This window comes from Archocentrus centrarchus, chromosome 21, assembly GCF_007364275.1.
Source record: "Archocentrus centrarchus isolate MPI-CPG fArcCen1 chromosome 21, fArcCen1, whole genome shotgun sequence".
Taxonomy (NCBI): domain Eukaryota; kingdom Metazoa; phylum Chordata; class Actinopteri; order Cichliformes; family Cichlidae; genus Archocentrus; species Archocentrus centrarchus.
Window position 1 is genome coordinate 7860172 of NC_044366.1, and position 23385 is coordinate 7883556.

At 39.6% G+C, this 23385-nt stretch overlaps 1 protein-coding gene across 2 annotated transcripts; it reads right to left on the reverse strand.

The window, feature by feature from the left end:
- Positions 1 to 11588: 11588 nt before the first annotated feature.
- Positions 11589 to 21523, reverse strand: asb1 (ankyrin repeat and SOCS box containing 1). 2 transcript variants are annotated; one of them, XM_030758970.1, is made up of 5 exons: positions 21244 to 21520; positions 20138 to 20276; positions 18956 to 19258; positions 17122 to 17504; positions 11589 to 13551 (listed from the first exon to the last, which is right to left on the reverse strand). In XM_030758970.1, exons 1-5 carry the CDS (start codon positions 21338 to 21340, stop codon positions 13421 to 13423), a joined length of 1053 nt encoding a protein of 350 aa, XP_030614830.1. In that variant the 5' UTR covers positions 21341 to 21520; the 3' UTR covers positions 11589 to 13420. The 2 variants fall into 2 exon arrangements, with proteins under 2 accessions (XP_030614830.1, XP_030614831.1); XM_030758971.1 differs by lacking the exon at positions 11589 to 13551 and adding an exon at positions 15536 to 15678 and having other exon boundaries at positions 21244 to 21523.
- Positions 21524 to 23385: the final 1862 nt, after the last annotated feature.

Consider the following 23385-nt stretch of genomic DNA (forward strand, 5'->3'; position numbering starts at 1 on the left):
ATCAGAGTCTTAGCAAAGAATGTTTTGGGTAAACAAATTGAGGATATTGATATAAACTGAAGCATTTATAGGGCATCGCTGTGTCTCCTTCTAAACTCACTTGTTATGCACTGAGCTTTTCATGAGGCTGTGATTTATGTCACTGTCATTCATTGTCTTGCTTGAAACATAATTATATAATTTGCCCTGGACCGGCATACATTTATATCAGTGCTGGTCTAAAGGGAAAAAAGATTAAATATGACTGCAAGCTTGCACTGATATGAATAGCACAGTAATACACTGCAAAAACACTGCTGTTTTAATATAAAAATCTGCAGGAAGCCTGAAAATGCCCTGTTTAGAGAAAATGTATAATCTTGCTTACTCATAGCAATTTCACACCAGAGTCTCATAAGGTTTACATGTGAGAAGTGATGGTCTTAAATTTGAGAAAATTACTCAGAATAAAAGGACCATTAAATTAGCCTGTTGTCACCAAACATCACATATGTGGTCCGAAATGAATTGGTTAATTCTGCCTCTGGTGTAGTAGTATGGGATGGATGCAGACAGGGCTGCAAGTATAAAACAACAAGCCACAGCTAGAGGAGGTTTTACAGTCTGGTAAGTGATGATGAGTGTTTTGCCATTCTGTGTGGTGTGGGCTTTTTTTTTTAAACCAACTGCCTCTCTATGAAAAATGAGATTTTGTGGTTGTTTTTGTGTGAGTGTTTTCAGTCTTTTGTGTGTCTTTAGATGGAGATTTCTATTGTCCATTCAGTAGTATAAATATGCATACTGCAAATATCTTGTGTAATAAATACAGGCAACAAAGATTTGTTATTGTTGTTTTCACAATGTCAGGGAAAAACAAGTGCAAAAATAGGCAGGGAATAAATTTAACACACACACAAACACACACACACACACACACACATATATATATATATATATATATATATATATATATATATATATATATATATATATATATATATATATATGTTTTCATGATAAAATAAGAGTGTATCATTGTTGAACAGCCATGAATCTGTATTCTCCATTTTATTTGCATGCAGTGTTGTATTGTAATATTGAAACATATGTAAAGAATTATTTGTGTTTATTTTATAGCATGTGCTATTTCTGCAATAATCTTGGGTACTTGCTTTAACTAACTATTGAAATTAAGCGTGCATTACACAATTACACAATATTGCACGCATTTAAAAACGTGCTCCAGCCTTTGATACCAAGCCATGAATTCCCACATCAGTAAAAGAACCTTAGAACCTGGAACCCCATACAAATCAGTTGGGTGAATGCTATTTTACTCAACTGTGGTGGCGGCAGGCATTAGTGGGAGAGGAGAGGAAATGTGCTCGGGCTTAGACCTGCACCTACATGTGGGATACATTTGACAGAGTAAACACACAAGTACATGCATGCACACACACACACATGCTTGGCGGTACTGCTGTCTATCAAATGCACAAAAAAAGAGCTTGCCACGTTGCATGTGTAACATTCACACGCGCACCGCACACAGACCAAAACACACACGGCATAATCATGTCCATAAAAGCAACCTGTTTAGACACATTCATCGACCCCACAGTCCAACACATAGTCTTAATATATTTTTGTATATGCATACATTCACACTGATTCATGCTATCAACAACTTCCTGGCACATGCAAACGAGCCAGACCCCCTTTTATCCTACAAATGTGGAGACTATAGCCATAGGACGTGGATGTGAGCTGTGATAAATAACACAGGATCAGAATCTGAAATGTTTATGTGGTGAATTAGAAAAAGGAAACCAGAACAGGCCTGTTTTCTACCTCCCTCATTCAACAAAGACCAAGTTAAATACACAAAAATAATCAGCAGCAACAAATTCCACAGAGGGCTGATTACTGTACATGCCATGATGGACACACACACCACGTTTAGATAACGGTGAAAACCCAAAGCTTGTCCTCTGAATTTAAATAATTCTGAGCTTTCTATCACAAAAAATAAATACTTAAGAACGTTAAAGTAAAAAAGGTTAAATCATTCTTACAGTGTTAAAAATGTCCTTCACTAACGAGTACGTGCCTTGAGTCTGGAGAACAGTGCTTCCAAACAAAGCCATTTGCTGCCATTCTGTTGATTTCTTTTTCTTCTTTTGCAGATGACTAAGTGGGCACAGTGTGCTTCACATTAACATTCCCCTCACAAAATGAAATCCACTTGACACATTACATGCATATGCCTTTAATCTTATAAACCATTTTCACTTTTTACATTTGTGCTGCTAAATTTGTGACCGCACTTTGATGGTTAAAAAGAGCTATTGTTTTTGGAAGATATTCCAGCATTTTATAGTTTTGTGTTCTTCTTACTAATGGAACCCCCCACAACTATTCTCACATATTGTAGTCATGCCATTTTCTCCAGGGCTTTGCATGAACAATCCTGGGAAATTAAACCTCAATGTGAAGAAGAAGAAAAGAGGAAACAATCAAGAAAATCTTCTTCGAATATAGAAACATGTATACTATGTTTTCTTCTTCCATTCACTCTCAACATTTATTATGTTGCCTTTGCATCCTCTAGTAAAGACACACACATATATATATATATATATATATATATATATATATATATATATATATATATATATATACTCTTTTGTTTTTATTTACAGTTTACACAATCCCAAACTGCCACCTGTCCACCTGTCACTGACTCACTATGGCTCTAACTAACCTCTCCCACAGAGCGGGCGTGCCAGTGGGTGAGAAAATAAAAGAGAAGGCATACTGCGGTCAACAGAGCCTCCTTCTGTACCTCCTCCCGTGGACTGATTAAAGAGATGGCTTGTGCTAATGGCTGCCTCGCTCTCAGACCACAGTGGAGGACACAGATAACTCAAAGAGGAGCAGAGAAGAAGAAGTCCTCCCTCTTAAACATATCTATAAGACTTAATTTGGGGTTGGCGCTCCTGTCATAGGTAGAGTGACAGGGCTCAAATCATATGTGGCTGTTAATCCTTTGCAAAAGTCAAACTTTTTATACTCTTAATATTTTAGTTTTTAGTTCCTATTACAATTGTGAACTCAATCTGCAGCCGTACAACAAATGCAAAACTGACAAGACTGATCAATCATAATATCTAAACACAAGTACTTCAATTCCATTCAGTTCAAATGTATTTATATAGTGCCAAGTCACATAAACAGTTGCTACAAGGTGCTTCATACTGTCAGATAAAAACTCTACAATAATACAGAGAAAACCCCAACAATCAAAAGGACCCCCTTTGAACATGACCTTGGTGACAGTTGGATGGAAAAACTCCAGGAAGAAACCTCCAGCAGAACCAGGCTCGGAGGGGGGGGGGGGGGGGGGGGGGGGGGGGGGGGCAGCCATCTGCCGTGGCTGATTGGGGGTGAGGGGAGAAAGACAGGATAAAAGACATGCTGTGGAAGAGAGGCTGAGATTAATAATAACTAATGAGGTGAATAAAAAAATGAATTCTCAGTGCATTATGGGAACCCCACAGCAACTTAGGCCTATTACAGCGTAACTAAGGGAGGGTTCAGGGTCACCTGATCCAGCCCTAACTATAAGCTTGATCAAAAATGAAAGTTTTAAGCCTAATCTTAAAAACAGAGAGGGTGTCTGTCTCCCGAATCCAAACTGGGAGCTGATTCCACAGAAGGAGGTGCCTGAAAGCTGAAGGCTCTGCCTCCCATTCTACTTTTAAATACCCTAGGAACCACAAGTAAGCCAGCAGTCTGAGAGCGAAGAGCTCTGCTGGGGTGATACGGTACTATGAAGTCTTTAATGGGACCTGATCATTCAAGACCTTGCACTCTATGTACACACATTAGAGCGATCATATTTTAACTGACTGATTTTCACGAAGCCTTTTTCACACCAGATTCTTTGGCACATAAAAAAAAAATCCCAACTTAATGACTGAATTATAAATAATTATTAAGAGCAGGTAGCAGAGCAGGTATGAAGATCTTAAACAGAAGGGAGTCCTCCTATATAACTTGCTGCGTCTTTATTGCTATTACAAGTTAAAATGACTGCAATGGCACAGAAATACATAAAATACATTTTCTATTGATTTCCAAAATTATTCAAATTCAAGTGGAATGGGTGATTGTCAGCACTGAGTAAAATTATTAGTCATCTTAGTATTAGTAATCTTATTAGTATTACTATTGACTCAGAGGTGTTTTAGCACTAAATGTGATGGGCATGACTACTTTGTGGGTATCCATCCACCTTTTCTCTGACATAACATCCAAATATCAGTACAGACACACCCAGCAGAGGTAGCTACCTCAGTTCATTACTGCCTTCGAAGCACTGCCATATCCTCTCACTTTAGTCTCTGTGGAACGTCGCAGTGCAAAAGATGACTTCTAGAAACATAAATCAAGCAGCTCTCCACACACACACACACACACACACACACACACACACACACACACACACACACACACACACACAAACACACACACACACACACACACACAGCATTTGCTGAGACTCCAGAAAAAGCATTGAAAGCCAAAGGAACCGCACACTCCTCCATGGAATTCACAGAGGACAGGATGTTGGCTTCATGGTCACGCAATGCTGCACTCATCCCAGCCTACACTCTTTATTCCCACCACACATTATATCATCATGCATCTGTATCAAGTGCTGAGCACTGCCAGAATGGATCATGACCTTGTTACTGCAATCTGACTGATCAGTGTGGGTAATAAGTGACCGTGTCTAATTCCGCACAAATATAATTTGGTAGATTATACCGATTCTGTTTATAGATGCAACTACCATTTTGTTTTAAGCAAAGAGGGGTTTTTTTTTTTTTTTGTTTATTTGTTTTTGTGCTTGTATGTTTTTCATTTGTGTCTGTGAATTACTTTTGGGAATACTAAGAATAGCCCCAGCTCAAAGAGAAATGCTGATTCATTGTGTTTGACATATAAAAGAAAAGGCAAAACTACTAACAACTGAGATAAATCCCAAACAGCTGCAACACAACTCAAGAAATAAGCTGGAACGTTAAGAAGAAGAAGAACTGTAGAGTTAGGATTTTGAGTTTGTTTGTTTGTTTAAAAAAACATATGATTACATTGACAGGATTAGAATAATAATATTATTTGTTATTATTTGAAATGGCAGCAGGCAGAAACAGAGATAACTCTTCACCTTAAACATTTCCCAAACATGAAAATTTCTCACAGCTTGTGAACAAGGATTCACTTATTTACACTTATTTACATTCAGCACTGTTTCACCAGCAAATCTGGGAAGGTGCTTATCGGTGCAGGAAATGGTTGATTTGATGTGGTGTTCCACAGTGGCCTCACAGCTGAACCTTTAAAGTGGGACAAAGATGCATGCATATACTCTCTCTCTTCCTCTCTCTCTACACACACACATATATATATCAGATATTTCCTTGTTCTATTTATGCTGTAGCACAGGCGCTTATGAACTTTAGATGGTGTTAAAAAACAAAAATGTATGCCTTATATTATATTTGAGTGACAGTTGGGTGTCTTTTAGTATTGTTCAGCATTCGTTTGCACTAAAAGACCTGTTCAAGTTTTCCAATAAATAGATTCTTTACCAGCCAGACGTTGGTTCCATATATGATCACAGTGAAAGATGCACCTCCTTGTGACCACTGGTTGCCCCGTGATTGCATCAAATTTCTTCACATTTTGCATCGACCAACTGGTCACCTAGACTTTGAGCATGCAAAACCCTCAACTTCTGGGTGTCTCTTTCATCCATCCATCCATCCATCCATCCATCCATCCATCCATCCATCCATCCATCCATCATCTTCTTCAGCTTATGCAATTCAGGGTTGTGAGGGGGCTCGAGTCTATCCCTGCTGCCATAGAGCAAGAGGCAGAATACACCCTGGACAGGTCGCCAGTCTGTATTTCAATGGCAAGGCAATTGCACTGGTCACATCATGAAACACAACCTGCCTCCTAAACTATTGCAGTCTAACTCAAACTGCGGTCACTCTCAGACAGATTGGTGAAGGTTTGCAAATAATTGTGAATTTATGAATGCAGGCAGATTGCCAACACACTGCAGTCAGTCTGAGTCAGTCTACACCAATGAGCACAAATCACATGTGACATGTCTCTTTACAGTTGAGGACTCAACTCAACTGGTTGGCAACTAGTTGTTGATATATAAGAGCAAGGTTGCCAAGCAGCTATGTTAGCTACGTCGACTATTTGTGGAGGAATTTCTGTTTCAGATCTGTGAGATTCTGTCTGAACTCTGAATGGAAGAAATTAGTGTGAATTTCTATGTATGTACAGACCAACAGATTTGCAGTTTTTGCAAGTTTATCACAGTTTATATAACTGACAATCTGATCCCATTCAATTGAAAGCTGACATCAGACTGATAGACTGTCTCATTGCTGATTTATCGCCATCCTGAGGCACCAAAGTTGCTTTGAAGACAGTAACTGACCTCAAGCAGTTCATGCAGTTTAACATGACTTAAACTGATGTCATCACAGATTAGCTACAATCAGTACTGTATTAGACTTGTAGTATAATTGTTATTCCACAGTGTAAAAACACCTTAATGACTGCTGTTCATAAGCTTGACAGAAGAAAGATAAGGTTTTCGATTAAAAAGCCCCCCATCAAAATTTTTACACTGGCCATTTGGAACAGGTACCACCATTTTTCCATACCTGCTGTTGTTTGACATATCCAGTACGTTGCAAACATGTGGAGACCATTCTTCTACATGCCTCTGTGTCTAACAGAGCAACTTCTGAGTAAGTGTGTGTGGTATTTGGTCCATAGATCAACCTGCTGGGGGCTCTCGTGACGAAGCTGAATTGCTGAATTGCGGTTGATCGCTCAGTGGAGTGTTCTCATCACACTGCATGCGGCTGTTTAATTATCTTATGGCAAAAGCTCCGGTGTTTGTGTTACTGAATTAATCAACACATACTTGACATTGGTAATAACAATGAGATTAGATTTTAACACAGGGTTCGTCTACACGTCAGGACCTCAGGGTACGAGTACATATGCAGGGACCACATCAAGTTCTCATGTGCTGTAGTTACTACAAATAATCACTCCTATGACATTTGCATAAAAAAATACATGATTTAGAGATTCACTTACTACTGAAGTGCATAGTAAGGCTGCTAATTTAGTGGAAGGCTGGTCCTTTTTCTCTGTGCCTCACTAAATAAACCCTTTGTTTTCAGTACGATATTATTTAGATTTCTATTCTACTCGTCTGCCCCTCAGTTCCACAGTCAGAAAGTGCATCGCTGCCATCTCCCCACAACAAGTGATGTTGTTCTCTATCTGACATCTCATCTCTTGGGGGATGCAGACCCCATTTTCCATGCCCGCAGGTTCCAGCTCTGGTGTGGGATTCCCAAGGCCTCAGGAAAACACAGTTTACAACATTCCCACAGTGGTGGCCACTGAATGACTCTCTTCCTCTTATCCCCTTTTCTGTTTAACTGGGGTTTCTTCCTGCCCATGTTGTTGTCAGCCAGCGGTTTGGGAAGCTGCCCAATGGTTGTTGGTTAATTTTTGTGAGAGGGGCAAAAAAAAAAAAAAAAAAAAAAAGAGGAAGAAGAGGAGGAGGAGGACCTCACAACCCATCATCTCTACCCCCAACCACAGTCCCTCCAACCCTACTGTCCATGACAGCTCCACAGCTTTGTTCCTCATCCAACATACCCCCCCTTCTTCTTGCCAAGGGATCTTCTCAGTGGTGGAAAATCCTTCCCATGAGCAGTGCAGTTCTACGGAAGTAATTAATCATGGGTAGTTTGGTGTAATGGACATTGTCATGCTGCCATTAACTGATCCCCAGGCTCTCCAGTGCAGTTACCCACCATAATATCAGTTCTTACACACACAAAAAAGACTTTGTTCTGAAAGGTTCTCATTTTGACATGTAGCAGAGCAACACTCAGTGGGGTTTTTCCATTCCTGACAGGTTAACATAACATGATAGAATTTGGCAGGTACATAGCATCTGTCTCAATCTTTTGTCTGGGTTCAGCTCAGTTTTAGCTCATATATATTAAAAAAAAATCAAGGCAGATGTGAATAAAGCAATAATAGAAAGACTGCTATAATCACACTCAGCACCTATTTTTATGCATTCAAATAAGAGGATTTAGTCATGTAACTCGCCTATAAAAAAAATCAAAAAACTGTTCTAAATTTGGCTGCTATCCCCCATCAAAGCTGTCTGCTTCTGCACCTCTGGACAACTTCCAGCACACTTGCAGTTTCACTGTGGACTTCAACTTGTGTGTTAAACTAACCCAGCCTCACTGCCATGATTATCGCTGGTGATCTGAGCGCGCTGTGAACCAGAGACCGAGCAGCAGTTTTGAGAGGAACAGCCCACAGCATCCGAGCCTGAAGGTTATGTGTCAGGGTCGGGTGTGTGATCAGTAACATAATGTTTTCTTTTTGTTCCGACATTCAATGAGTTGTGTGCTGTAATTCCAGCTCCCATGGGCAAACTGAGCTTCACTCTGATCTTCCATTCTGAGGGATAATATTCACATTAAGGGGGTTGCAGGAGCAATGAAACCCTGCAGACCTACACAACAAATTCAAATCAAAATGTACATTTTTTTATGGGTACAGTTGCAAAACGTTTTTGATTGCAGTTATGAAGCAAAGCAAAAAAATCTGACAGACTTATTCTGCTAGATAGAACTTCAAGTACAACATAGTGATCGATTTAGTGATTTATCCTGGGAGTAAAAGTGGTTACAAAACTCAGGGGTAATTCAGTCAGTGGTTATTTTAGTCTTGACCAGAGATGAACCAGTTGATCCAAAGAAGAACCTAATAAGCATGGCTAAAATCGGCATGCTTTTTATAGGCATAAATATACTTAAAAAAAAAAGAATAAATTATTGTCATTGTACCAGCACAGCCAGTACATTTTCCAATATAGTCTAATTCTGTGACTGTTGCTCTGTGCATAATGAGCAAACGATGCTTTATAACGCCTAATTAGCAGCAGCTTAAGTGAACAATTATAATGCATCTGTTTTCCACACCAGGCCCACAGTCCACTAGCTAATTTCCCATCATCACTGCTAATGAGTGAATATGGATAAAACTAGTTTAATGTGATACGCTATTTTTTTTTTTGTCTTTAAAGTTTACAGTTAGAGCAGCTGCTTTCAGACTTAATTGTTCCTGAAAGGCAGACCATGCAAGACAAGCTGTAATAGACATGCAATAACTAAACAACACCCAAATGAGAGGGAGCTGATTAAGTATAAGACCCAAGTTACAGTCTGTGACAGTAATTACAGAAGCAATCACTCTACATCCTTCCTGCCCTTGCCACACTTCACAACTACCGGCTTCTTTTGGAAAACAGTCAAATTAAGGCTCATTAAGCCCCTCTGAGGTTTTTAATTAAAACACACGTTTATTAGGAAAGATTCTTTCAATATTTTTAACCATATACTCTTTAATTATATCAATAAACCTAAAGGAATTCTCTGTGTGTGTCGTACTTCGGCACTGATTGAGTGGTTTATAGAGCAAGACTAGCCTTAATAGAGGAAAACTGCTTCTGAGCGTGGAGTCGTGACCCACATGTGTGAGTTAGAGTATGACATATAAGTAAAAAAATGATCAATATCTTCAGGCTCCACACCCAGGCTTTCCTGTTCAACTGATCAGTCATGAGCTGAAAAGTAAATTATAGCTTTTCTTGGGCCCCAAAAAATGACCGACTCAGTTTTATGTCATTTCTGAATCACGTTTAGCTGCTCTGGGTTTTGATTCCTCGTGGTAACTAAAGGAGCCTGAATTTGATGAGGCTGGCGTTGCACTGCATCAGAGGCGGGATACCTCTGTGTGTGTGTGTGTGTGTGTGTGTGTGTGTGTGTGTGTGTGTGTGTGTGTGTGTGTGTGTGTGTGTGTAAACATGCAGTGATGTGGTCATTGAAGGAAACTAAAGAGTTCCGGAACGCCTAAGGAATGAGATCATTCAAATTAAAGCGCGTGGCAATTACCAAATGTTAACAGGCTAGTCGCCAGTGCAAGTGCAGGAGAACAGGCCGCCCATACAAGAGGGGGGCACAAAGAGATGATGGTGGAAGTACTTAACGAGATACAGGTGAGTTTTGATCTAAAATAAAATAAATAAATAGACACACTTGCACACTTCCTCATTTATACACACACACGCGCACCCACAGAACTCAACAAAATTTTACACAAAAACACCACATCCATGGAAACAACATTTAATCCATATCTAACAGCTGCGGTTTGCTCATGAAGCGAGCCGCACTGCATTTAACTTCGCCTTGCACGCTGGTCCCGAGTTGAAGCGGAACACTGCGGCGATATTAGCAGAGGCTGTTGAGCTTTTGATTGCAGTTTGCGGTGCAAATAAACTCAGGAATGAACAACACCATTCAGCTTTTCCAGGCTCCTGGTGATTTTGAAGGGAAACAAACCGTTTCCCATCTCTGTTTCTCTTTTGTTCCAGCTACACAACCAAAGAACTCGCTTTGGTGTTCAAATACTGTTAATGCTGATAATGATTTGAAGGTTTGATCCATGAAACAGTCACCAGTAAAATGTAATCCCTTGTGTTTGGCATGTTGCTTTCAAAAGAGGACTTATCGTGTTGTTTTTGTAGCTCACTTTCAAATGCAGCCTCTTTAATAACTCAGTCCACAATAAATATAACAGGGTGTATTCCTAAATAAATGCCAACATAAAATAAATCTGACTTAAAAGAGAGGACTCTCGCAATAGAAACTCCCAATGGGAAGACAGCGGTTTACCAAACTGTCCAGTGACTTCTTCTCTCTGCCCAAGCCCAAAGGGCCTCATTCTGCATCTCTCTGTGTGTTCTGGTAATGAAAGAGTTGCTTTAATGAGATCTGAAAGGATGGGGCTCTTAAGCGCACATGCCGAGGTCTGCATCTGAATCTTCTGCAGGCACCTCAGTCAGGAGACGATAGATGGAGAGAAAGATGAGAGGTAGTTAAAAGAAAGAAAGAAAGAAAGACAAAAAAAAGCAGAGATGAGGGGGAAAAGTGAAATGAGAAGAAAGAAGGAATAAGGATTTATAGGAGATTTCTGCCACGCTTGAAAGGAAGACAGTGCCATCTAGAGACCTCATGGTAACAGTTGTGCACAGGCATGCATGAAAACCTGTTAAATCCATTCACTTGCACACTGGACTTCGGGGGTTTTTTTCACGCCTCTGACTGGATAGAGAGTTACTTTTGTGAGTGTTATTGCTCTAGCCAAGCCAAACCAACTTTATTTATATAGCACTTTAAAAACAGCAGGACACTGACTGTCACTTGTAATTATATGATTTAAATCTGATTTTTTTTTTAACCATCCAATAAAAGACTAAATACTGTTTCAGTTCACTTTATCCTTTCAAAATAGTCATACTATGAAGAAACATGTTTTCAGGAAGTCTTTATTTCCGCCTGAGACTTTTTTCCAGAAGCCATCCCAGTCTATCTTCTCAGGTCTATGCCAGAACTTTCTGGGATTGATAGCATCTCCCCCTGCTGTTGTGCTCCCTGCTGCTTTCATCCAGGGTTTCCCAGGCTGTGCATTTTCCACTGGGCCTCTTATGTTTTCACCAAAATGCGGTTTTCTCAACCATCATGATATCCTGGACCATTTATTAGCCTCACGTCAGTAATAAACGAACCCATCGAGGACGCTGTCACATTTGTATTAAAAATTATACTTCTTTAAATATCACAAGTTGAAAGACAACAGTGAGAAACTGCAAGGCTGCAGCCGTGAGAGAGGAAACGGGCATGTAGTGTGCAACAACACACAACACCAAAAACTTAGGATTTTGAGGGCTACATTTCATTTCTAAGGGCCCTTTGCCTGAAAAAAGATTGAGAACCTCTGCTCTAAAGTGTCCAGTTAGATCAGATCAGCATCTGCTGATTGCTCCGTGCTCCAGGATTTAAACTAAAGCAGATTTGGTGGAACACGCTAATTATGTGCTTTTCCTTAACAAAATCTTAAATGCGCTGTGTTGCCATGATATTGACAGAGGGGTGATTTTTGTCTCACTGGATTAAATCAAACTCAAGTTATTTTGGACTATAAAATGATCTTTGAGGGGACTGTGAGGAAAGGAGTAGATATAATTATCTCATGCTCATTCAAGAAAGATGGATAACAGAACGGCAACCACGCGAAATGATGCTGATTTTGAAGGATCTGTCTGACCCACTCACCACACGCTCCGTACAGTTTTAAATAATGAAAACAACATACAGGAGAAAATACACAATTACACTACATTTACTCATTCTAATAAAGCTGACATATATAAAGCAAAACTGACTCAACATGGTCAACATTTAAATGTTAATGTTTTGAGGACAAAATATGCTGTGCAACAGACCTGCACAGTACACAGTAGGTGCAACAGACTCCCAGAGATGGCAGCTTTCTGACTAATGAATACAAACTTATTCTGTTTATCACAAATAGATTTCATTCACAATTTCACTGATTGTCAGTCTCACAGAAAAGGAGTTTCATTACATTTGTTTAAACAATACGAAATCCCCCTCCCCCAGCCAAACAAACCAAAAAAAAACCAAAAAAAACCAGAAAGCTTTCTTTCATATGTTGATGATGACATGTACGGCTCCAAATGTAAACATTTGTGTCCATTAGGATCAAGTTCCTTTAATTGCTCAGCTGGAATTTCATACTTTAGTAATCTGGATTATTTTTAGTAACTCTGGTCTAATCAATCTTTGAAGCCATGTTTCCCAAACTCAAAGTTAAGGCATACGGCTAACAAAGAGGATCTACACTATGAATTTCAGAATGCTGAGTGGCTGCACAGTTTGCCATCACACTGCCTGGTTTACGTAAAACATAAGCGAACAATACAAGGAGCTGCATCTGGACAATATTCCTCTCAGCCTGTGGATGGCTTGTTTAAATCGTTGCTTCAAACCGCTCACTCTGGTCGTTAAGCTAAAAAGTGCTACTTTTAGTATTACCAGAAAACATCCTGGCGATCTGGGAGGTCACAAGGCAAACATTTAGAATACACACAGTTTCCACAAGTCAATATATAACTAAGGCTTCTCCGATAAGTTAAGAAGCATTTTAAATAATCATTACAGTGGTAGGAAGATTTTTACATAACGAATGGTTTCCAAACAAATATTATTTGGAAAATAATATTATTCATTGTTTATTGTTATAAAATAATAAGGAATTAACAGATTGGGTTTACAGTGTTTATGGAATAGTGTGTCTTTGGGACTGACTGAGGTTTCTTTTAAGGACTAGGTTAGACAAATAATTTACACGACCAGTAGGTGGATGACAGTCAGTTTTGGTGAAGCAAGAAATTCTTGATAGGTTCTGGAAGCGGTAGTGAAGGTATGTGGTTTAGACGGTTTTTGCCCATCGCTCTGCGGATCCGGATGCGACACAAGTGTGTCAGCCTACGGGGGTTTCCTGAGAGGAGAAAAAACATAAAGGTGGCTGAGCAGCTGCATATGAACTAAAATGCAGATTCAGGTAAGCCATGAGGGTAAAAACTGGTTATTACTTTAATTGACCTTTCACATTTTTCATTGTAATTTATGGTGATCTTTGTATCAGCTTCTCACTATCAACATGTTCAGAAAGAGTGACTGCATTTTTCTTACATGGATTACAAGGTGCCTGTTGCATGTAACATTTTGATCCACTTCTATGTCGATGACTCGCAGCTTTATCTCCCAGTAAAATCCACTAAACAGACTTTATTATTGTGAAAGTTTCAGTGACACTCAGACTATTATTCATGCTTTTATTGCCTCTCAGTTAGAATATTGCAATAGTCTCTTAACAGGTATCAGTCAGTTAACATGTTAGCAATTGATAGACTTCATTTTGTTCAATATGAACCATACAAACTATCACCCAGCAGCATGACTTCTTACAAAAACCAAAAAAAAGAGAACATAATACACCAATTTTAATGACTCTACACTGGCTGCCGAAGTGTCTTAGAACTGATTTTAAAATTGTACTTTTAAAGCCTTTCATGACCTGGCTCCAGAATACATACGGTCATGCTTCCCCTGTACCAACCACCCCAAAGCCTGAGATCTTCAGGCAGGAACCTGCTAACTGGTTCCACCTTGTGTTTAGAGACAAGAGACCATCGACTGTTTGCATTTACCCATTCATACAAGCACTTCCTTCTACAGCTAAGTGCTTACTATCTAACATTCACACACATTCATTCTCTGATGGTTGCATCGGAGAGCAATTCAGTATCTTGCATCCAAGGTTACATTGGCATGCAGACTGGAGCAGCCAGGAATCGAACCTTCTGATTAGTAGATGACCTGCTCTACCTCCTGAGCCACAGCCACCGTGATGCAAGTCTTAGGCTACGTTCACACAGCAGTCTGAAGTGACCCAAATCCGATTTTTTTGCGCTTTCGTTCACATTTCCAAATATATGCGACTTGGATGTGATCTGTGTGTGAACAACAGACGAAGTCACATAGTATGTTTTCCTTCCTGCCCAAGCAGATATCTAAAATGACAAATTGTCATTTAATTTTATATGGAGAAAAAAAAAAGACATTTTATGTAATGCCAAAAAATATGGTGGTCTGGAAGTTCTGAGTTTTGAAATGTTAAATAATTCTTTTAAAGTGAAGTGGTTAACAAACTTAAAGAGAAAGACATGATTTGGAACACCTTTCCAAAACATGTCTTTGGTTTGATGGGCGGGGCAAAATTTCTGCTTAAATGTGACTACAAAATTGAAAAGTTACCTGTAAAATTGTCCAATTTTCATAAGCAAGCTCTTCTGACATGGAAACTTATCATTATCCTGGAGCTCTTTAATGCTCAAGGGAGTCTCTTCACATATGGAGAATTTTTATCTGAGTTTAATCTGCCTGTTACTCCCAAAGAATATGCAGTTGTGTTTGATGCCTTACCGAGAGGTGTGCTGCAACTTTTTCAGGGCTCAGCATCTAACATTTTAGTTACTGATTCACTCAATAGCGGCATACTGATTGGTGACATTGATATCAGTATAAAAAGATGTTCCAATAGAGTAATAAGGACAAATTTGCAAAAGGTAGCTCTGCCAGCTGGAAGATCATACTGATCTTCTTTATATGGAGAAATAAGCTGAAATTACATTTGGCTGCATGGAGGGAAATTTTGTTTAAACAATAAGGTTATGGAAGTTTCTTTTAAAATCTTACATAATATATATCCAGTTAAAAAACACTGGAGAGGTTTAATTTTAATATTAACTACTCATGTTCTTTCCGTGAGTCATATAGTGAAACAATTTCTCATTTATTTTATCAGTGTGTACATGTCAAAATATTCTGGACTGATTTACAACATTACATTGGGCAGAAAACTGGACAAATAATTCAACTTAAAGAGAAGGACATTATAATATGTTTTGAGAACAAAGACATGGACAAAGACGTCACTGACTTCATTCAACTGCTGCTGCTCCTGAGAAAATTTCATATTCATGAAACCAGATGGACAGACTCCAAACCAAATATTAACCACTTCTGTCAAGAGCTTCTGCAATACAGCACTACAATCAAAGAACTGGAGAACAAGAAGGCAATTAAGACAAGTCATATATTTGAAAAATTCCATGTTAATTAAGAATTTTGTATTATATTTATTCTGCTTATTGTCATGGACCTTATACTCCTCTTATTTTTTTCCTGTTTTTTCTTTCTGTAACCCTGGCATCAATATGTTATGTATATACTTGTTAATAATAAATAAAGTTTGGAGGACAAAAAAAAAAATGTTTTCCTTCCTGCGTCTGCGTAACGGGACGCAGAATAGTGACATTAGTCGAGCATCAACGTGCAGGTCGGATAAATGTGACCTGGCCGTACACACACAGGTCGCATTTGAAAAGATCTGATACGTGTCGGATTTAGGACCACATATCCAAGTGGCCTGGGTCGCATCTGAAAAAAATCGGATCTGTGTTGTTCAGACTGTCATGAAAAGATCAGATACAGGTCGCATGAGGGCGAAAAAAATCAGATTTGGGTCACTTCAGGCTGCAGTGTGAACATAGCCTTAGTAATTTTATTGTACATTATATTATCTTATTATCATTCATAGCTTAGCTCCATTTTTCTTTTAACTTTGAAATTGCAATGTTAATTTTACTTTATTCCTTACTATGGAGTCAAACTGCATACAGTTTTTAATTTGAGATTATAATTTTACATAGATACAATAAATATTTCATACCACATATTATTATTATTATTGATCATTTCAACTGCTATAATGAAAGAATTTCCCAAATACGTGATAAATTAAGTATTTCTCATCTCATTTATGTCCTAGAGTTTTGTTTGGTTTTTTTGCATATTGTGTATTTTTTTGGGAAGCCTTTTGTAACACTGGTTGTGATAAGAGCATTACAACTGAACCTTATAATTATTATTACTTTCTGTGTAGACAATTGTGTGATGGTACTTTTCATATCTGTAAAATTAATTGTATTGTAGATTGCTTACACCAAGTAGCATGCACACAATGGGTGCCGCCACTGATAAACATTTACTTTATTATTTACACCTGTGCTTTTTCAGGTCGGACATGTCAAAAATATTCTGTCAGAACAGTCAACAACTAATTCAATGATCAGAAAGGTGAAAGATTATTATTAATTATTATATAGCTCTATTCAGGTGCAGGAGTCACTACCAGTCAAATATATAAATGCAGCTGCCAGCAGGGCCTTGCAAGCTTTCATTTCATTATAGTTTATTTTTTAAGAATATATATTTTCATTCATATTTGTGTGTGTGCAACACATACTACTACACAACAAAATCCTGCATTTAATACCACTAAAAACTACAAGAATTTACATTTATTTCACACTCAGAACTAATATTGTAGTTTTGTGAGGTGCTAATGGATCGAGAAATCTCCAAGCTGAAGCTTCATAAAAATAATTAAAAAAAATAAAACCCTTCTTTTAACTACCAACAGCCATACATTATTAATACTTACTCTTTGCTTCCAGGAAGACCCTGAGTGCCTCTGGATCAACTTTCCTCCGGTTTGGAGCCTCCAACTCTGACTCATCCCAGGGTACGAGGGCTGGGTTGGCTCCATGGTCCAGCAGCAGGTGGATGAAGGCCACCTCACATCCATGTCGTAGGACTGCATCCAGAAGGCAGGAAGCCAAACCGCGTGTCAGAGCCTCATGGCAGACAGGCCCCGTGTAGTTGAAGTCGGGCTGCGCACCGGCCTGGAGCAGCAGCCGGAAACAGTGAAGGTGGTGGTAGGCAGCACTTATGTAGAGAGGACAGACCACTAGAGTGTTGAGGGTACGGGCACTTAACAGGAGCCGGGGACCCAGCTGGTGGTCCATGTCAACATCAGCATTGAATCTATGACAAAGCAAATCAGAGACACAATTTGCTTTTATAAAACTTTGATCCAATCTAAAGAAAATAATTTAGATATATATTATTGTGGAAAAATATAATCTGAGAAGCCATCCTTTATATAACAAATTCATAGATCAGACTTCAGCAGCGGAGCGAGGTCGATATCTAAGAAATGACGATGTTTGTCTTTTCAGTCTGTTGAGAATATTTTCTTTTCCCACCCCTGACTCCAAAAAGCAAATCAACAGAACCAGAAAACATAAGAGCCAACCGTGTTGTTTCACTGACACATGCACCTTTGAAGTTAACAACATATCTACACATTATCGTAGTAAAGATGTAGATTAGTGCACTTAATTGTACCCCTAACGTGAATTAACATGACATTTGTTGAACTGCTCTTGTGGAATGGTTGATCATATTGGAGCCGTAGAAAAAGTTGCAATGCAATGAAGCTTCGTGCATGCTTAGCAGAAGTAAGAAGTGCCCCATTGAAGTTTATCTTATTGTATTAAGTACAGACTGCTTGCAGCACAGCTGTTACTTCTAGATCAAGTCCCATTCTCTTCCCTTGCATTTGTGCCAAATCTCCTTATCTTCAGGAACTCTTCAAATTAATTTTTATTTTGGGGAAACAGAAACTCATTGGGTGGCAAATCTGATAGGAGGTAAGAAGAGAATGTGTTGGGAGGCTCCCCTGTTTTTAGTGGCACAATAGCCCACACCTCAGTTCAAATCATTTCCTCTGAATGTCTCGCCTCAAGTCATTTAAGTAGAACTCCACCACGACAGTCTTACCATGGGGGACAAATTTACAGAGAATGTCAAAAAAAAATGAGATAAGCATGCTCCTGACCCCACCCTTCACGTGGCCTGCCACCTTCTCACTTAAAAACTCAGTACTCTAACTGAAAACTGCTGGAAATCTCTCCTCCACAAGAAAGCTGGGTTAGTCTGAAAGTGCAAGTCTGAGGTCTGTTGTGAAATCGCCGAGCTACAGCGCCAGTGGTCATAATGGGACTTCCAGGATTCATCTAAAAATTGCAGCTGGCGAAATTCTGTTGAATTTATTCATTAATTCTTTTTTTCCTTTTTATTCTTTTTCTGTGTGTGTGTGTGTGTGGGGGGGGGGGTCTTATGGTTGTCTTTGTGCTTTCTGGGAAAGGTGACAGAAAATGTTTCTTAAAGTCAGGAAGTTACGAAACAGCTGTTTGAAGCTGTGGAAACAATTGCATCACATAACAAGTAGTAGATTAAAAATGCAGAGCACATAGATAATCTCCTGCTCAAAGAAAAAATCATATGAAAAGAAACAACAATAAATCAGGGCTAATCAGTTGTGGGAGCGAAGATAAAACTAATTTTACTGCCAATTTTTTTTTGCACAAATTCACACATTCAACTTGCATATAGGACAGTTCTGTACATGTAGACTTTAGTTTGATCCTCACCTGATGAGCTCCTGCAGTATGTCCAGCCTCCCCACTCGTGCAGCATGGTACAGCGGGGTGCTGCGGTGGTGGCGGCTCCCGTTGGGATCAGCTCCAGCTTCAAGAAGAATCCGTACGCAATCTAGGTGACCATTAACCACAGCTACGTACAGAGCGGTTTGGCCTTTGACATCAACTAGGTCCACTTCGGCTCCCTGAGCGATCAGATAGGCCACGCACGCTGCGTGTCCTGCTGTGGCTGCAATCCGCAGAGGGGTGCAGGGCAAACAGCCACAACACCACACAGACTTCTCATTGATACGCCTAACACCAAAACAGAGGAAGAAATGGTCCAGGGTAATAAAGTAACCACTACTTACATTTTCTATCAATTAAAAACAGAATGTAAAGGAGGGCAATGACCAGAAAATATTACAGCAGAAAAAGATTTTCATGTGCACAGTCATAGTAAATCAAATATTTGAAAGAACTACCTATTTAAATAACCTTCTAGCGCTACTGCCTCAGCCAAGTCAGCATATTGAGGGCAAAGGAATCCGTATGAGGTAAAAAGTGATTTGTGGAAATAAGAGCATGTTATAAAACATGTGTAAAAGAAATGAACTTACTCGAGCAGTAATAATGGTTTGGACACTGGGAGCTAGTTCGATGGCTGCATACAGTCACTGCGGGGCTGGGGTTGTGTGTGCTGATCACTATGACGTGGCCCTGTATGGTTGCCAGTTGGTAAAGCCAGGCTCTGATTGCGCCAGCAATACAGCATCAGCATGAGGACAGAGTGCAGCTAACAGCAGCAAAGCTTTTTGCATTAGATTTCTTCTGTGGTTACTGAACTGCGGGCACTGAAATGTTCTGTGTATTTTTAGACCTCCTGTCGCGCTGTAGAGATGGTTCCCTCCACAAGGCTCCCACAGATATCCTGAGATCTAAACTGTATGCTTTTTTTGAAATTCTACTTTTGCTACATACAATGTATTCCATTGCATGCAACGCAAATACAATACAACTGGGACATACTGCTTTGACTTTGCTTTGGTCATTAAACTTTGATCCTTTAGCTGTATGTGCTTTTTTCATAGTGTTCATTTTCATTGATGTTTTGCTTTAGCATTTACCAGGTAAAGCACATGCTAACCTTGCTAACTAAAAGTACCACATACTGTTATTATTGCTCAGCCTCACCGTCTGAAGCCGTCTTCCTGCAGCAGGTTCCTCAGGGTGTCCAGATCTCCGACATAGGCCGCGTTGTGGAGCCGCATGTCATCCTGCTCCAGAGGTTTGCCGCAGAACTGCTCCTGGAGCCATTCCTTCAGGTTACGACCTGCCAGAGACACACCAATTTAGAGAGAATAACAGAAACGAAAAGCTGGTTTTGTCTGGTCCTGCAGGGAAATTCATTACCATTAGTGGGCTTAGATTAATTGGTGATTCTAACTTGGCTGCAGGTGTGAATGTGAGTGTGAATGGTTCTCTGTCTTTCTGTGTGACAGGCTGGCAACCTATCCAGGGTGTGCCCCACCTCTCGCCCTATGACAGCTGGGATAAGCTTCAGCCCCCCCAGCAACCCTGAGAAGGGTAAGCGGAAGAAAATGGATGGGTGGATGGATCATGGACAAAATGATATTTTATAGAAATCTGTAACTGTATCTTAAAAGAAGCTGAACTATTCTGAATAATATAGAGTGTATCGAGTGTAGCTCCCTTTATATCACCTTATAGATCATACAGAGAAAATACACGTTAGGTGGCTGCAGATGATCCTAAGTGTCCTTGCAGAAGAAGGAACAGTGATGGTGTAGTGCCTTTTTTTTTTATTTAAACCATGCTTCTGTGGCGCTACTAAAACGGTTCCATATTGTCTTCAGATGAAAGCCACAGATGGAGATGTACACAATGTAACAGCTTCTTAAATACACATGGAAGGGCTATATAACATTAGGGTATGTGCTGCAGATGTTTTTACCACAGGGAGCTTTTATGCCTCAACCTACCGGTCAAATCAATACATTACAACTCTATTACTTGTGTGACTAGACAAAAATACAGATGAAGTGTCGTAGCCATATTGCGGCACTTGAGCTCTGATTTGCTTCCTGAAACCATTGGCCACACCTTATTAGGCAACACAAGCCCATCGCCCCCCCCAACAGCCCCACATCTGTAATATGTCATGCATACTGGCCGTCTTCTTGCAAACACTGCACAGTTTGACGACAGCCTGCGGTCCCTTGTGAGGATGAATCATCGTCGTCATCATCATCGGGCACGGCTCGTACGGCCATAGTTACCTGCAGCTGTGGCGCTGGGTAGATCAGAAACGGTGATGAGCGGGGGGAAAATGATACTGGGCGGGTCGTCGACATCAGCCTCTGGACCGTCCGCCATGCTCCCAAAATGTCACAACGGCAACCTGGACGTTAGTGCTGCGGCTGCGGATCGACACTGGGTCCCTAAGAATAGAGAAACCCAAACGACCTGTCGATCAGAGAAGAAGCATGAACGTAAACAAACGTGACTGTGTTGATGAAGGCGTCTGCTCCAGGTCACTGCGCTACTTCCTGGCTGAGCTCAGCTGGTCGGATTTAAAGGGGAAGCGCTGCGTTAGACGCTGGAGCTGATGGACAAAACATCACCAGAAAAAAAAAAACAAAAGGCCCAAAGGATGTTCATTACTGGATTAATGAATTTTAAAAATGTTTCACAAGCTAGCGTTTCTGATAGCCTGAACATAAAAGATGTTCTTTATTAAGGAAAGATTTTCATATACAAATAATGCGGCAGCCACTATTTTATTAGTACTTCACGGTGTCTAATAAATATTAGTCACAATTTGTTAATTATGATAGACTGACAGGCGATAATATAATCAATTATTTTTATTTCCCAGCCTAAACGTCTAAATGTCCCTCATCACAAGGACAGGTATAAAATTCTTGTGGAAAAATCTTTTTATTTTCCTGCCCTGACAGATGTCAAAATTTATTATATTGAATTAAAAATGTGACAGGCCACTGATACACCAATGATTAACTGAAATTTAATTTGAGGCATGATATGATGAATGTTCAGTTTTGCTATGGAAAGAAGTCTTAATGGAAGTTTGTGCTTTGCATCCTATATTCAGGTCTATGTGTGTGTGCACAAGTGTTTAACTGATTGTTGCAGCTAAAATTCTGCCAACTGTGGCAGTATAACTATAACGAATGAGTAATTTTTGGGTGGGTAACATACACCAGGGAGGTATGCAGCTATGGCTCTCTATGCTGCCTGATGACAGACACTGAGATCCTGGTGGTGCTCTAAAAATAAATGGACAGGTCAACAGAGCCATGTGTCCCCATAGGAGGACAGACTGCCAACACTGTACATGAAAAACTGTTCATGTTTGAAGAAGTACGCCTCAGTTTTACTCACTGTAGCACGTACTAACACAAAATATGACATAATACTCAGGTTAGTCCACAAAGTGCAACACACAGAACGATGGTTTAATTCTATTTTAATTAAAACAGGATATTTGTGTGTTTTGTCCAAAGATTAAAGTTGCAAAAGTGATTTGGTTTTCATTTTGTCTTTACTTCAGGATTAGTGAAACTGTATACAAAAGGAAAAGGCCTTGTGACTCATTAGCAGCACAGACCATTGTAAAAGTTAAAGGTCAAAATGAAGGATTTTCTTTAATCGTTACAAGAGTCATGTCTCGAGTCCCTTTGTTGTGGAGGCCAAACTGAATAGGTAAACGCATATGCACAATTGAGCCTTGCTTTCTTTGGAGTGTGCTTACGTCTTTCTTTAATCCACACGTGAGGCTGGGTCCTGCATCTTTGCTTAAAGCAGGTGTCATGCCTTCAGCAGGGGGATTCAGCTAAATCTCCAGCTTGCAAAACAAAAGCTCAAATGCTGTGTAATAGTTGTTAAAGGGCATCTTACAAACATGTTTTGTCTGTTACAGTGTTGCCAAAGAAAGTTGCTGCTACAGTGACAATTGAGGGTCTTCAAAAGAAAATGATAAATGTTATAGTTTGTCGTCTGGAAGACTCCCCAAAGACTTCATCAGAAAACTAAAATCATACCTTTGGAGCAATAGAGACCTCATTAAACTTTCATTTTAAGGTTAACAACTCCAAACCGCACACACAAAGATCACACAAACAAAACTCTTTATTGCTTTAGGTAAACATTTATTTCACTCCACTACAAAATTATATAATTATCTGAACTATGTTACAGTCTCCACATATACATAATGTACAGTTTATGTTGTACAGGTTAAAAAGCCTTCTAATATAACAAATGAGCATGCAGGTTCCCACTTTTCCAGGAGTTTTCCATATGAGATTTTGAAATGAGATTTTTCAGTAGGCTAACATTTCCTGAATACCCACGAAAACCTAAAAATTAACATTTGAGGCTAGAAATTTCCGCCCACT